Source organism: Prionailurus viverrinus, chromosome C2 (genome assembly GCF_022837055.1).
Source record: "Prionailurus viverrinus isolate Anna chromosome C2, UM_Priviv_1.0, whole genome shotgun sequence".
NCBI classification, from domain to species: Eukaryota; Metazoa; Chordata; class Mammalia; order Carnivora; family Felidae; genus Prionailurus; species Prionailurus viverrinus.
Window position 1 is genome coordinate 89,712,086 of NC_062569.1, and position 16,353 is coordinate 89,728,438.

The following is a 16,353-nucleotide window of genomic DNA, read 5'->3' on the forward strand; positions in this document are numbered from 1 at the left end:
ATGGAAGATCCGAGCCCATCACATCCACCTCCTAACGTTCTACTTACTCTTGCTCAGTGCCAACAATGTGATTGTACAATAGACATGATAGCATCACAATTCCAGAAATACTCTCATTTTTAAGACCATGGTGTAGAATGGCCATAGGTGTAGTTTTACTATACTTTTTTTTTTTTTTCTAGATTTAGCGTTGATGTCAAGGTGGCCACAGAAAAGTCTGGGGACGGCAGTTCCCAGATAGTCCAAGTTTGAATGCCACCTTCATGTTGGGGAGGCCTTTTGCCTCTCCCTCTCGCAGCCCCTCTGTTCCTCTCTATGGCCCATCCCAGTACCACAGCCATGAAACAGCAGGAGGATGGAGAGCTCACCAAGGACACTGCACAACCCGCAGCCTGGGTTGCCTCTGTGAGTCACTCAAAGTTCACTGAAATAGTAACACCCTGTCTGCATGCCTCTGGAGGCTGGCACCTCACTCTGTCTCAATCACAGATGGACTCTGTGCTCTCCTGTGCTCAGGGATGATATATTTATCTGGACAGTTCCAGATGGCAGGAGTAGGCAACTGATTCATTTGCTTCTCCTTTCCCAGCAGGCCCCACAAGGGTTTCAGAGCTGGGGCCAGCATATAAGTGTCAGTCTCTCTTGAGGCTGAGGTGTCTGTCGCCTCTGATGACTCAATCACTGCTCCAACCTGGGGTGGTGGAGTAGGGCTGCCTTTGACAAAGCTAGGGTAGCTCGAGAATTGGAAACACTCCTGAAGGTCTGCCTACTCCCAGGCCTGGTTGCATAGTGAACCTCTTCCCAGAGAGTGTCCCAGCCAGTGACAGGATGTCCTGCTCACCCTCCATCCCCTCTCTGTCTTGGGGCACCTGGCACTGGGGACCCTCCCACAGCAGCTGAGAAGGGGTTCAATACTCCAAAGACATGTCCAATTGGCTCTCAGTGTTTCATGTAAATTTTGATACACTTTTAGATTACAACTGGCCAGTACCACAGAGAGTATAGAAGGAGTGTGAAATGTTATTTTATACGTATAAGCTTGAAGTTATGTGCTGGCCACAGACACTGATAGCATGAGTGCCCCCACCTTTGCCTCTCACAGCAGGGAGACGATGTGAAGCCCCAGCTTCAGTCTCAAGCTCCCAACCAGCTCTCCATCCCCCAGAATATCCACACTAGAGCAAAGCCCCCTGGGGTCCCCAAGGAGACAGACAGAGAAAGCATGAGAGGAAACAAATGGGTCATTTCATTCAAAAGGGCATTTGTGGCAAGACTGTTCTTTCATCATCAAAACATAACTATTTATTGTTTGTGGTGAAAGAAAAAGCTATGACTGGTATAATAATGCAAAAAGGCAGAATAAGCCATAAATAACCCCTTATCATGAATAGCCCATGTTTTAAATCTGGTTTGCCAAAGAATACCACCATCACACCCCAACTTCAGCGGACCACCTGTGTCCCTGATTGAGAAGTGAGCTCACTGTGTGTGGTCTAACCCTGACAGTGCTCAAATAACCTCCAGGCCCTGGAGCCATCTAGAAAGCTCCTGAGTGAGGGTCAAGTTCTCTGCCATCTACACACAAGGAACCAGGCTGTGACAGAGTCTCCTGCCCCACACCAAAGAGTGAGAAGGCCCATCTGTAAAGTTGTTTAGGCAAGAAGCATGCAACTAGTAAGTCCATATGGTGAAAGGGGTGGGGGCAGCTGGGGCTGATTTGCCCTCTTCCCTCCGTAAATCACGTGTCCCCAGGCCTGGTCACCTGGGTCAGGGACTTGGGCCACCTGCCTGCCTGAGATGGATGCCTCGTGCTGGAAGCGGCCTGTTTGTTACCTGTTGCACGTCTTGCTGGAATACACAGAGCTGCAGCCGCTGGTGGAGCCGCACCTTGCGGTGCTGCCAGATGCTCTCGAGCCGCCGCTGGTGGTGCAGCACCTCGTGCACCACGTCCAGCACCTGGTGCACCGCCTTGGAGTAGTTGGCAGTGGCCGTGAGGGACTCAGAGTTCCCAGGACTCAGGGGACGCTGCAGCACATCCAGCAGTGCTTTGCCATCTTGGCTGACCTGCAAGAAGGAAAGGTTAGGCCAAGGGAGCCAAGGAGCAGGCATGGACAGAGAGGCGAGGAGAGTCTGCCCCTGGTATCCCTGGTTAGGACTGAGAATCCCAGCCCTACCCAGACCCCATGACACCCTAGGAATGTGCCAGCCAGAGCTGTCCTGGTGCTCAGCCTGTGGTCTGGAGGACAGCACAGTATCCTGAATCCTGAGGGAGGAGAGGTACTCAATCAGTGTCTCTCTCAGCCTTGAGTTTTAGCTTCACAAGGGCAGGGACTCTGCCTCGTTCATCTCTCTCCAGCACTTAGAACAGTGCCTGGTCCATCATACCTGATAGATATTTCGACTGACTCTTTGACTATGTCGAGCAGCAGAGTTTCATTTCAGAAATGAAGCTGAATATAAATTGACACCATAAACCTCTCCCCCTCTTTTTTCTTCACTGCTTCTACCTAGCTCTAAACTTCTAGATGTGTGACCAGAGGCAAGTTACTTAACCTCTTTGGGCCTCAGTTTCCTTGTCTGTAAAACAGGGACAGTAACGGGGCAACCTCCCACAGTAGTGGTGAGGATCGAGTGAGTTAACATGTGCGAAGTGCTTAGAATGGGGGCCAGCAGGTACTACTGGTTCCTAATTCTATTTCCACCACCATCATCATTTCTCTCTCTCGTCTTCCTTACTTCCTCTTCATTTTCTTTCTTTTTTTAATATGTATCCTTCTTTTGCTCTCCTTCTGTACAACTTCCTTTTTTTTCCCTCCTGAGCATGGTAACACCCCCATCTTTCCAGAACATGTAGAGTAAGGGAGGGACCTTTATTTATTTATTTTTTAATTTTTAATGTTTAATTACTTTTAAGAGAGAGAGAGACAGAGTGCGAGGGGGGAAAGGCAGAGAGAAAGACACAGAATATGAAGCAGGCTCCAGGCTCTGAACTGTCAGCACAGAGCCCAATGCGGGGTTCAAACCCACAGAACATGAGATCATGACCTGAAATGAAGTTGGACGCTTAACTGACTGAGCCACCCAGGCACCCCAGGGAGGGACCTTTAGCTTGTAGACACAATATCTATGTTCTTATGTTCCCCAACATTCGCCCTCAGCGCTGAGACCAGTGGGGGTGACACTCCCTGTCATTCCTATTGGAATCTTGGTACAATTGCAGGCACCAGTATTTCTGGAAATTGGCATCATCTGATTGACACCTGTGGCTCTCCAAAGCTGGCAGAGGACCCAGTAGAGCATGTATCTTCTCAATTTAAAACAGTGGTAACTAGGGAATTCAGGGATTTTAAGGCCCTAAATTAATTTGGTTAAAGATTAAATCAAAGTTGGTTTGGAGTTGAATGCTCTTCTTTTTCTTACATCAAGGTGGGGAAGGAAGCGTGTTCCCACCTCCAGCCTTACGATGGTGAATGAGGTGCTGTTGCTGGGCCCAGGCCTCCCCTTATCCCACCTTTGTGTCCTAAAAATAGCTTATTAGGGTTCAGGAACACAAAGGCAGCTGTTAGTCACCCTGTTCATGGGGCAACAGAAACAGTGTAGGGCCAGGGGGTTGGTGGTTCAGAGGAATACTGGGTGGAGAATCTGTGGCTGAGACAGGAGAGGAAGCCTGGCTAGAGGAATACAGCCAATCTAGGCGACTACCTCTACCTACCCCATCCCACTATTCCTGCCTCCAATGCATTGCCAGGGGTAACACCCTCCAGAGATGTGAATAAGACAAATATCCTGTGGCCAAACCCAGGAGAGCTCTCCTCAGGGAACTCTGAGCAGATGCTGTCTTTGGCACTGTGCTATGTCAAGGGCAGGGTGGTTAGAGTTGGAGGGCCAAGTCCTAACATCCAAGTCAACAGAGCTCCAGTCCTCTGCCTCAGTCCACATCTGCAGGAGGCAGGGACAGCCCACTGAACTCTGAGGTGGGTTTGGAGGGAATGTCTATGTCCAACAATGCTAGGGCCTGACAAAAATTTGGGAGAAATATTGTGTCTCTCTATATAATAATACACACACCCCACAAGTGTGAAACATGTTAAGTATAATATTAATCTCATTGGTACGCTCTATTTTTGTATCTTACAAGGAGTAAATTTAGAGATTCTTGACCCATGGATGGTGGCACAGTTCTGTTAAAAGAGAAGCCTTGGGCCATTTGGATCAGAGCTGATGAGATCAGATTTGGCTCAAAAGCCCTCCTCTCTGCCTCCTATAATAACAAAACCTGTTACCATTTTTTTAGCACTTATTACTGTCAGGCACTGGGCCAAGTGCATTACATGCACTATCTTTGTAACCCTTCAAACTACAGGCAAGTGTTATCACCTTCACTTCACAGAAGAAACTGAGGTTTAGAGTAGTTAAGTAACGTGCCTCAAGTCACTCCCCAATAAGCAGGGGAGCCAAGAGTCAAACTCAGCTTTGACTGTGGCAAAAACCTTGACTCTTACCAGGAAGCCACTGGTTCTTTGATTTCAGCACGCATCAAACTCACCTGGAGTAATATTTATTAAAATGTCGGTACCAGGCCCCAGTTTTCGACATCCTGATTCAGTCGGAGGTGGAACCCAGGAAGATGCACCTTTAACAAGTACTGCAGGGGAGCCTGAGACAGAGGGTCCCAGAACTGGCTTGGAGAAACACTGTTCCAAATGTCCCTGCCCCATGGCCAGATGTGAATTCACTTTCCCCTCCTCATGCAGCTTCCTTAATTAGTCCATCTCTTATGCCCTCCAGCCTCTCTCTCAGAATTCACGCCCTTTAGTTAACTCACTTACTTGTGTACCTCCACACAGATAATGCCTGTATGCCCCTTTCCTTTCCCTTGGAAAGCAAAGGCAAGAAACTTCCCCCACTTCTCAACTTGTACCACGTGCCCACCCTTTGGTTTTTCAGTGCAAGAGTCTTTTAATTTGTCCTTAACTTCCATGACAGCTTCTTACTCCTGCAAACACTTATCTCCACCCCAGTGAGTTTTCCTCCAGACTTTCTAGTGAGAAAATTGGTATTTGTTGATGGGCTGCTTCATAAAAGGGGTGGCAGGGCTAGTGTGTACACACCCATTCACCAGACAGAAAGCAAATGGACGAACACAGCCTTGCTTTGTTATACTCCTCTTCCAGGGGAGAGAGCCCGATCTTCACACACAGGGTGAAGGGTGTGTGTGTGTGTGTGTGTGTGTGTGTGTGGGCATGCTTGCGCACATGAGCACATGTGCGACAAGGTGGTGCCTGCTGATGGCCACGCTTCTTTTGCTTCCTGGCCGGAGATCTATGAATGGAGATCATTCATAGATCAAGGATCTTAAAGATGTCTCCAAAGGGAGAAAAATGATCTTTCTCTTCTTCTTAGTCCACCCAGGCTATTTCACAGCATGCAGGCCAGTGCTCTGGCCACTCACCCACATATATACACACCCAGGAGCCCTGGGTGTCCGGCTTGGTTCTCACCTCCGTGTAGGCCTGGGTCACCTGCTCATACAAGGACTGATGATGGTGGATTGCCAGCTCCAGGTCCTGCATCTCGGATGGCAGGCCACCCTCACTGCACATCTTGCACCAGGCGTCCACTCCCGACAGGAACTGGAAGGAGACAGCAGCTGGGTCAGTGCGGGAGCACTGGGGGTGGGCAATGGGCAGATCTTTGTAGAGGTGGTCAGATGCCTTTGGAAGAAACATCTGGCACCTCTGGGAGCCTCAGAGACCACTGCAGAGAATGGAGTTTTCTAATTCTACAAACACCAACCCGACAAAAGAAGTATCTGTACCTGTTCAGAAAGTGCAGTTTCCACCTGTACAGAAGACCCAGTACCTGTTCAGGAAGTGCAGTTTCCACAAGCAAAGATGATTGTTATGAAACCACTGACGGGGGGAGCCGTCTACGTGTTCAACAGGCTATATGCACACATTGGCTACAAAATACAGGTGTGGGAAGAGCTCACTACATTACAATACACCTTAGAGCTTCTTGTCCTAGGCACACTCACAGGCGCATGTGAAAGGCTGCATATAATGGCACAGGAGATTTCCACACACGTGTAATGAGTTGTGCAGAGGCACAAAAAACACCTCACACAAGACCATCGGGCACTCCAGGGAACTTGCAAAGGCCATTCTCACAGGGGGTGAAGATTAATGCTCAACAAGATCTCCACTGTTGGGTCAGTATCCTCAGAGATAGGAGAGAGGAAGGGCAGCTTAGGGGGACAAATTGCACTGGGCCTATAATGGCACTGGCTCCTGGGATGTGATATATAGATATAGATCTCAACAGACATAAAATTATTTAAAAATTAAAATTAACAACTGTGGAAGACTATGGGTCTCCATGCACAAAAGGTGAGCTAACTGAAATCACTCAGATTTATTGGGTGGAAAAATACACCTCTAAAATGCAAATAATTCTTCACCCAATAGTCTGGAATGGTTCTGTCTGTGATTCCTCTCGCCTGGGTGCACAGCTCCATTTAAATTAATTGCCTAAATACCTTTTTATCTCATTGCCTAGAACAGCCCATATGAGGACAATAAAGAGCTGCCTAAATAAATGCATAATAGCTTTGAAAAAATAGCCTTGAATCTGCTGTTTGGAGCATGTTTGTTTTTTGTTTTTTTCTCCTAGCTAAAAAGAAGCATGGTTTATGAGTTTCCCTGAAGGACTGGTAATACCTGAGGAAATTGCATTAAAAAATAGATACAAATAAAATTGCTTTGATCCAAAGCAATCCAAGTCAGGAAACATCAACTAGAAGTCACTCTCAGTTCTGGCACTGTACTTTCTGCAGCTGCGTGAGTGTGTGTCAGCCTGCCTGGGTGTGTGTCAGCCGCCGGCCTGCGGCTACTGTGGTTGACTTTTCATTCTGAATGTTTTTATCGCATTAGGCCATCTCTTAACAATTCCAGAAGTGTGCAGGGTGCCATCAAGTATCAGACTGCACACACTTGCTAACATCTCAGAAGCTTCTTTACTCCACCAATAACCATTTCACAGAGGACCCTGAAAGCAACCTGACATTCGTGTGTCAGCCACGGGGGGCGCACCTCTTCAAGGCCCTTGGGATTTCCCTATAATACTTTAACAAGAGCCCTAGAGCAGACCCCACAAAATGGTCACCTCAAGGAGAGAAAGGCAGAGAGACAGAAAGGGAGGCATGGAGTCTCCCTTGCCAATCTGGACACACCTTGAACAAAATGTGCAAGTGGTAGGGTTGAGGAGAGAACAGCAGATTTGACATGAATATTCTCCTGGTCCTTGGAATGAACTAACGAGTCATTATCAGTCACTACCACCATCATCCTTTAATAAAAGGCCTAGATCCCTTTCAATGTGTCGGGCTGTCCTTGACTTATGATACAAGTATTTCAGTCTTTGGGAAGGTCTCAGGTGGAAACAGATACAAATGAAGGAAATACAAAGATACCAGGATAGTATGTTAAACAAATACAGTTGTGATGTCTAGCATTTAAAAAGGACATGAGGCACATTACATGTTCCATCTCTAATTCTTATAATAGTGCTGTGAGGTTTATGATTATCCTTGCATTAGAGATGAGGAAACAGGCTCTGATTGGTGAGGTGACTAGCCTAAGAGCTAACTATTAGAACCTACATGTGCCTGGCCTTGAAGCCTACACTCTTGCAATTATCCCATGCTGCCTTCCATGCTAGGTGGGTAACAGAGGGAGATATTTAAGGTATGACCTCATCTAGGACTCCCCACAATCTGCAAGCTACCCAAATGTCATACAAAGAAAGGAATTTAGAGGTTAAAACCACAAGCTTTAATGTTAGACACATCTCGGTTGAAATCCCAGCTGTTCACAGATTGTGTGATTTTCTCAGTGGTATGTTGGTAAATGTTTAATAAACAGCATGTGTGTGTGTGTACACACACAAGAGTATTGTAAACTTTACTGATATAAAGAATGTGTAGCACATAATTTACAAAGAATGACAACATATATATATATAATGTTCCTTACTGTAAATTCCATATAGCCGACCAATTCTCACAGGATGCTTTTGTTTGCAAACAACAAACTTATATGAAAGTTAGCTAATATTTTTGCTAATATTAAGGTGAAAGACAAAAGTGAAAAATACCTCAAGACTTATGTCAGAGCATTATTCCTTCATCAGTGATGTGAGTGACTTCTGTGCTAAATGTAGTAATAGTTTTTGAATATCAGAAGAGTATTTCTTCAACCTGGTGTGCTACTATTCACAATGTAACAGCTATAGTCAGGACACATCTTTAATCAAGTTTAGTCTGCATCTTTAAATATTTTTCCTTCATTGTCTTAAGACTCCAGGCAATCAACAAAACAATAAATCAAGCCCTGGTTGTAGCATTTAATGATTCCCGTGGTTTAAAACGTCTACCTTGGTCTATTTCAAGCTACCAATGTGACATCACAGAATGTGGAGTTGGGAAGAACTCATCAGGAGCACACAACCATATAGTATTTTCACCACAGAGACAAATAGATATAATTTAAGGAGCACAGGTAATAATAAAATGTAGTAAAATAACTAGGAGTGATGAGTTTTGAGTACCTATTACCTTTGTTTTTACTATATTTACTGTAAATTTATATAATTTAGTTTTAAATAATGGCTATGTTTAATAACCAGCTCATGAATTTGCTGAAAATTTGACCTTTGGCTCTTCATAGGCTGCTTAGAGCTAGCTCCAACACAACACTGGGTCTTAGGCAGGTCACTCAGTCTCTCCGAGCTGCAGTGTTCCTCTCTGTAAAATGGCTTGGTAATGTCACTGACCAAAGCCAGTAAATAAGTAGCAACAAAGAATTATTATATCTATTCATTGTGTAATTACTAAATTATTATTATCCATAGCCAGTGCTTCACGTAAGATTAGTATCCCCCTGATTTCAGCACTCAGTGACCAGTATTTAGTTTCCCCCATTTCATCTGTGTTCTGAGAATGTAGTCAACACACACACACACACACACACACACACACACACCAGTAATAATAAACTACCATGCCGAATGTAAACAGGCTCTGTGTTCCTTGTTTGGATGTTAAGCAAAACCATCCAGAGTTACCGATATTTCTTTATATGCGCAGGGGCCATGAAAGCAGTAGAACATGGGTTACTACTGCAATTACTCAGCAGGGCCTTGAGTGTTTCAAAGAGAGAGACAGTACATATACTCTCATCTTTCTGACCAACAGTGGCTACAGCAGCCCCCTTGGCCTCACCTGCTCAGCCTTCTGGTGGAATACCGCAGACATGGCAAGGATGGTGCTGCGTTCATCCAGAGCAGCAGCGAAGCTCTTCCACTCCTGGTCCAGCTGTGTGGAAATCTGCTTGATTTGCTGTGAGGCATAATGGCCGGCCTCAGAGAGGCGGGAAGCCACGGACATGATGCGGTTGATATTGACATAAGCATTCTGGGAAGTAGAGAAGACAGAGTATTTAGTGGGGCAAGCTGGAAAAGCATTCACTGAGCACTTTTGGGGTGGGGTATTTGGGGAAGGAGCCTACTCAAAACAAAAAGTTTGAGAGAGGCTAGTACAGGCCACATGAGTGTATCCATTTTTGGCCCAAGAGAAGTCTGTCTACAACATAAAATTTCAACTGATAGCCGGTACAGTAACCAAGATGTTTCATTCTGGGGACCAACATAGTTTTTGTGCCAACTATTAATGCACATGAATGGAATCACTTTTCAGACAGTCTTAGTCATCCCCACAATCATCTAATGAAGTCATGCCACAGGAACAGCATAGCATGGTGCTTCCAAGAGTGACTCTCTGGAAGTAGAGGCTCAGACTAGGGCAAAAGACACCTCTCTTGCTCAGAAGAGAGTTATATCCAGGGCATTGTTGCCACCTACAACAGGGCAGTGGTGTTCATCAAAAGGAGCAAAGAACACAAGTCTTGTGATAACTATGCTTCTTCCTATCACCAAGCAAAGACTTTGCTAAACCTCTGCCCCTCTCCCTACCGAAAGAGCTGGGACACTAGCCATCAGTCAAGATTTAAATAAAAAGACCATTTGAAGCAACAATATTCTTCCATGCTAAAAATAAGATATGTGGGATTCTTTCTTATCCTTTAGACTTAGGGTTATTTCCCTACTTAACCCTCAAAAAGCATCTGTGGGTTATCCCCGAAAAGCATCTGTAGGCCTCTTCTGGACCCGCTGACTTCTTTCATCACGTGTTTTGTTTACAGTCATTCCCATCTTTGATTTCCAATTAAAAATTCACGGCATGTGTGTTATTTCCTACTAGGCCAACAGAAAACCCTCCAGGAGCAAGGCAAAAGAAAAACTGCACAAACATAAGCCAGTAGCAAGCATGAATATTTTTAGCTGCTACCTCCTATTAATTGTTTGAGGTGTCAAAACAACCAAGTAATATTGTGGCATCCACAAGGAGCCTTTCTGAATCACACAATGTCTTCCTGAAGAAGGACCATGGCAGCAAGTTGCTTGTGCACCTTTGTTCTTTGTTACAAATCTTCTCAAATGACAATAAATATTCTTCAGCAATGGCACTTTCTCCTGGCTCTATTATTAGTGCAGGAGTAGTTCATTAGTATTGGCTAAATGAAGGTTTCTGGTTTTCCTTTCCCCCTTCCCTCATGGTCCCTATTCATCTTAGCTGTCCCTGACCTCAAGCACTCCATCCCAAACCTGAGCCAGGTTGATAAGGTCTCTCTTCATTTAAAAGGTCCCTGTGGAAGTTTAAAAGGTTAAGTGAAATGCTCAAACACAAATCCATCCTGATGTCTAATGACCCCCATGTGTAATCTCTTTCTTTAGTCTGGCCTAAGACCTTTCTGATGCAGTGCATTTCCTTAATAGAGCTAGAATATTACTGACTCTTGTTATTTGAAATAACTATCCTTCAAAGATTTAGGAGTCATTCTCAGCCTTGTTTTCTGAGTTAGGACACAGATTCTACCTAAAATTAAACTCTATTTAAAGAACTAACAGAAAAACCAACTCTGTACTTGGAAAGAAAAGAGAAAGAGAAAAAAAGGCATGCACTGATTTTAATAGTTCTATCTTCTAAGGGAATAACATTTGGATTCCCTCAAATTTCCTGCTTGTGTCACGGTCTCAGTTTGGGTTGCCCCCAAAGCAGATCTTGCAACAAGTATTTGGGTCGCATGCTTTATTTGGACATGATTCCAAAAAGCAAGGTGAGGGACTGGAGAAGTCAAAGAAACAACGAAAATGAACAAAGCATGTGTTTAGGAGTGGGTTAGTGCTATGAGCAATTGGAGGTCATCCCTCCTGAAGCCTTTTAAAAGACTGCGTAGAATCTGGGCTGTCTCGCTGGGAGGTGAGGAATCTGGGGTATTCATGCATTAAAGTGCCATTGCTCATGGTGGAGGGTCCCTCCTGGAGTCACTCCCTGGCAATTCCAGCCTGCCCTACACACAGGTCAAGCACACTTCCCAGGTCAGAAAGTGACCATGGGCAGAGAAACTCAGGAAGTTATCAGGGTATATGGGAGCCCTCTGCATTTATCCTTCAGGGCTGGCTGAAAGGATACAGGAGGGACATTGACAGCATCTGATAGAGCTGTCCTTCCAAACTGGATTCAAATCCTGAAGACCCTCTCTCCCACCCCACATTTATCTGGATTTATCTAGGATTATTGGGTTTTAAAGACCTCATGAGCTTTGGCCAGATGGGAAGCAGGAAAAACAATAAGAGCAGGCACTAGCCTCTTTCCAGCGTCCTTCATGTGCATCTTATGGATGCCTGGCCCTCGGTCATCACTGCCTGTTTACATTCTCTCCCCACAGGGAACATAGGGAGGCATGGTTCTGCTCACTTTTAGGAAGAACTTTCTAGCTCTTAGAGATGTCTAACCGTGGTTGCCTCTGGAGGCTGTTAACACTTTGTCACTCATTCAAATATTTATGGAGAGTTGGCCAGGCTCTGTGTTGGGGACTGTGGGAGATCAAAGAGAAACGAGACAGGATTCCTGCCCTCAGGGGCTCACAGCTGAGACTTAAGAAAAGTCCTCAAATAACTGCAATTTAGAGCAAAATGAAGTGTTTCTACGGAGGCGGAGGCAACTCGCTGTGGGGGTGCAGAGGAAAGGGATCAGAACCACTGGCAGAGATGTTGGGAAGGGGCTTCCTGCACAGAAGGGGTGGTGAGGCTGGCAGTCCTCCAAGGCCCCCTTCAACCCTGAAGCCTGTGATCATAAATGAAAGCTAAAAACAAACAAACAAACAAAAGACCACAGCTTACATTTCACATTCTAGAGACTAGCACAGTAAATGCCTTTTTTGTTTCCTTATCAGTGGGCAGAGAAATGTCTTACTAAAACTAACAAGTGATTATGCTTCACAAAAGAAGGAGAGGGAGTATTCCTCACAATAGAGGGATAAATATAATGTTGACTCATGAATTTGTGCATTCTTCTTCTCTACAGTCCCCTTTCAAAACAGCAAAACATCGCGGGGCGAGTCACATTGCCCAGGTTCATCACCGTCACCTCCGTTTTCCTTCAGCTAGAACCTGAGACAAATGGGCACCTAGATTCTAAACAGCAGCCAGAAATCAAAGGAAAAGATAAGAATGGTAGAGAAGGTCTCCCATGACTTAAAAGGAAAGAGCAAGGTCAAAGAGCTGGGTTAAGAGTCTGGGGGCGCCAGGGTGGCGCAGTCGGTTAAGCGTCCGACTTCAGCCAGGTCACGATCTCGCGGTCCGGGAGTTCGAGCCCTGCGTCAGGCTCTCTGGGCTGATGGCTCAGAGCCTGGAGCTAGTTTCCGATTCTGTGTCTCCCTCTCTCTCTGCCCCTCCCCTGTTCATGCTCTGCCTCTCTCTGTCCCAAAAATAAATAAACGTTGAAAAAAAAAATTAAAAAAAAAAAAAAGAGTCTGAATAAACAGGGGTGCTTAGTCATTATGCAAAAATGACATGTCATGGCCTTTGAGCCATCTAGCCATGCGGTTCTCCTGTGTCATTGTTTATGCCTCTGTTAAGGAGCATTTGGGGGTCACGCTTGTCCTGGGGATATGGCCAATAAGAAGAGATATTTTCATTCTTTATAGCCTTTCCATTCCCTACCAGGTGTCTCCTCCACTCCCTGCAGTCTGGCACTGCCGTTCTTCTTGGCCAGCCTAAAATGCCCTTCCATCCAAGTCACTGGCCCAGGAGTCAGGAGACATGAGTTCTGGTCCAGCTCTAACACTCACCTAAGAGGTCACTTGTCTCTTCTGTGCCTTAGTTTCTCTACCCTTAAAATGAGGGGGTTGAACTGAATAATCTCAGACATTCTACATCTGAGTATGCAGTGTCAGTTCCAGATGGAATGTAGAGAGAACTTAGGAGGTCACAGTTTTCTCCTGTCTTATCTTCAGGGCTTAGGGGAATACCGACTAAATCTATTCCCCTCCCCAAACCCTCTTCTCTGCAGGAGGTAAGGCACAACATGAGGAAACAGGAGTAACTCAAAGCTTTCAAGTGTCCATGTGCAACAGGAATGTTTTAAATAAGAGATGTGATCTCATTTATGCTTTTAAAAGACTGCTCTGTAAGCTCAAGGGTCAGCAAGGAGAAGCTTGCATGGAGTGAGACAGCAAGAATATTGCTGCCTACCCTGGAGGGGACATAGCCCAGCCTTGGCTGTCCACGTGTCTCAGCCCTTCATCCTAGTTCTGCTCTCTGGCCTGTCACGAGAGGGCCACGGCTGGAGCTGGGCCCCTTGAGTTCTTCAGCTTCCAGGTGACCAATGACCAGATGCTTCCCTCCTCCTCTCCTCTCCTGCCCCTTCCCCTGAGCTGAGCTGCCTAGACTAACCAGCTTCCCTGGCCAGAAGTCAGTAATATGACCAACAATTCTGGCTTAATGAGTATTTTCCTAAACCCTTACCTCAAAACAGCTTTATTAATTTAAATCCCTTATATATATGCAGTGCTATTATTATCATCATATTCAAAGTACTGCATAGCCCAAGATGTAAACAGAATCTGTTCTGTAAAATGCAATGCACCTGCAGCACAGTCTGTTTTATTACCCACCTCATCCTACCTGTCCCCCTGACAAGGCCTCTCCCTCCATCACTTTGGTCACAATGGAAAATATAATTAAATTCCAGCATAATCTTGCTAACTCAAAAACCCTCTATACTTACACCCTGCCTCCACTTTTGTTGCCTAAACTCTGTTTTCCTGTTTCATTCTTGCAGTCATTAACTGGAGATCATAGGATGGACAGCCCTTCTCCCAAGGCCCTATCTTGCGGTGATTAACTGAAACCAGTGAAGCAAGCAGTCACTCTCCTGAAATAATTACTTGGCAGAATCTTGATGAAAGTTTTCAGCCTTGCCAAAAGGTTCTCACTTTGAACCTGGTTCCCGGTTGCTCTGGCTGGCTACAAAAGCATGCAAAGTTAGCTTGCAAGATAATTACAACTTTCCATTAAAAAATCCAGCTAAATTTTCTCTCTAAATGAAGTTACTTATGTAGTACACTCTGAAAGAGATACTGGTTCTTCTAGAAATAATCAATTGATAGAAGCTATCATTTTGGTAATGCTAAGCTCTGTGTCAGGGGCTAATGGTAGGAGCAGATCACTGGCAAATGTGTGTATTATGTGAATCCCATTGATTTCACTCTTAAAAGTAGGGGTACATTATACACCTTTGTCATAGGTCCCCACTCTGAATCAGAAACTCTCTCCTGTGGGTTACATGAGGTAACATAAAGTATTTAGTTAGTTGTCTGACATATAACTGTTAACTTGATGAATGACCTATCTTTTCTCTCATCCAGTTCCAGGAGACTGGTGTTAATTCACCAAATCAAGTACAGGCCAAATCAAAGTATCAGTAAAAAGCATAACAAAAAGAGAAACCTATCAAGGGGTTCCTGGGTGGCTCTGTTCGTTAAGCATCCTCCTCTTGATTTTGACTCAGGTCATGATCTCACAGTTGTGAGACTGAGCCCCGTGTCAGGCTCTGCACTGAGTGTGGAGCCTGCTTAAGGTTCTCTCTCTCCCTCTCCCTCTCTCTCTCTCTGCCCTTCCCCTGCTCTCCCTCTCAAAAATAAATAAATACTTTTAAAAAAGAAAAATTAATGATTCCAACAAGACTTAAATATTTCAACAATCCAAATTCCCATTGTATTTCCCAGAAAACATGCCTCAATGTCCCCTACTATTCCTGGGCGGGAGTCCCTTTCCACAGAAGCCTGCCACATGTGCACAGCCCTGCAGCCGGGGAAGCTGCTCTAGTTGGTTGTCAGCCCACTGCCCCGCACAGCACACCTCCTCTGCTGGCAGATACCATTTTCTTAGGATTTAAGGGCCTGGGGCCCTGAATTGTCCACAGTTCTTTCCTTGACCCAGAGAGATCAGAAAATCTGGAATCAGCAAGTGACTTATTCTATGAACCATGCCCTTGCAACCCGGTGTCCTTTCACACCTTAAGCTGGAAAAACAGAGGCCTTTGTCTCTTGGGATAGCCTTCTTAAGGCATCTCCACTACTTTGGCATACCCAGAGCACCCAGAACGGGGGATGTCTTGTCCTCACACAAGGGGACAGATAAGGACACAAGGGGCCTTATCACTGACTCTAATGCAAAAGGTGGCAGAAGTCTCCTCCCCAGGCCTGGCCTGGGGCCCTCCACCTTGTCGCTCAGGGGCAATGTTTCTCATGCTCACCTCCAGAGAGGCAGAGGGGAGTCAGTGAAGAGCTGTCTCATCTCTGGGAAGAATGCGTTCTGTGCACAGGGTTCCAAATTCCATCCCAGTTAATGGGGCCACAGCTTCTAAATTATCATTACGAAAATGGAAGATGTGATCCATTAAGGCCACCACAGGAGGAAAGGCACAACTGTCACAGAGAGGCCGTTCTCCTGAAAGGGGCTCGTGCTCAGTGCAGACAAGCCCTGGACACCTTGACTCTCCAAATCCAAAAACCAAGGGAGGGAAGCCAGGCAAGCACCTGGTCAAGGGCCAAGGCACTCAGTAAAATCACTTGGGTCAAATGAAAAACGGATGTTAAATCAAAATGCTAAATATGAAACACACACACACACACACACACACACACACACACACACACACACACGGCCTCAGCTGAGAAGAACATTACATGTACCAGGGAAGCACACCCAAATGTCATTAGTTATTGAATGCTTACTTTGTACAGATATGCGTGGTGGTAGAAACTTTCCTCTAGGCTCTTTTTCTCATCTCAATTCTTTTGTGTATAGAGAAACGTTTAAAAAAATAATTTTGGTATATACATATTTTTAGTATTTGGGAGGAAATGTTCTAAAACCATGCAGAGAAAA

At 45.4% G+C, this 16,353-nt stretch overlaps 1 protein-coding gene across 6 annotated transcripts in view; it reads right to left on the minus strand.

The window, feature by feature from the left end:
- LOC125174690 (kalirin-like) overlaps positions 1-16,353 on the minus strand; it is a 577,730-nt gene that overhangs the window by 244,303 nt on the left and 317,074 nt on the right. For all 6 annotated transcript variants that reach the window (XR_007155513.1, XM_047874328.1, XM_047874329.1 and 3 more), the window contains exons 7-9: positions 9,281-9,472; positions 5,502-5,633; positions 1,834-2,064 (exon numbers count right to left, since the gene is read on the minus strand). Coding sequence is in view for 5 of the 6 variants with exons in the window: in XM_047874328.1 (XP_047730284.1) it covers positions 1,834-2,064; positions 5,502-5,633; positions 9,281-9,472 (555 nt within the window). In the remaining variant the exon portion in view is untranslated. The remainder of the gene's footprint in view (positions 1-1,833; positions 2,065-5,501; positions 5,634-9,280; positions 9,473-16,353) is intronic.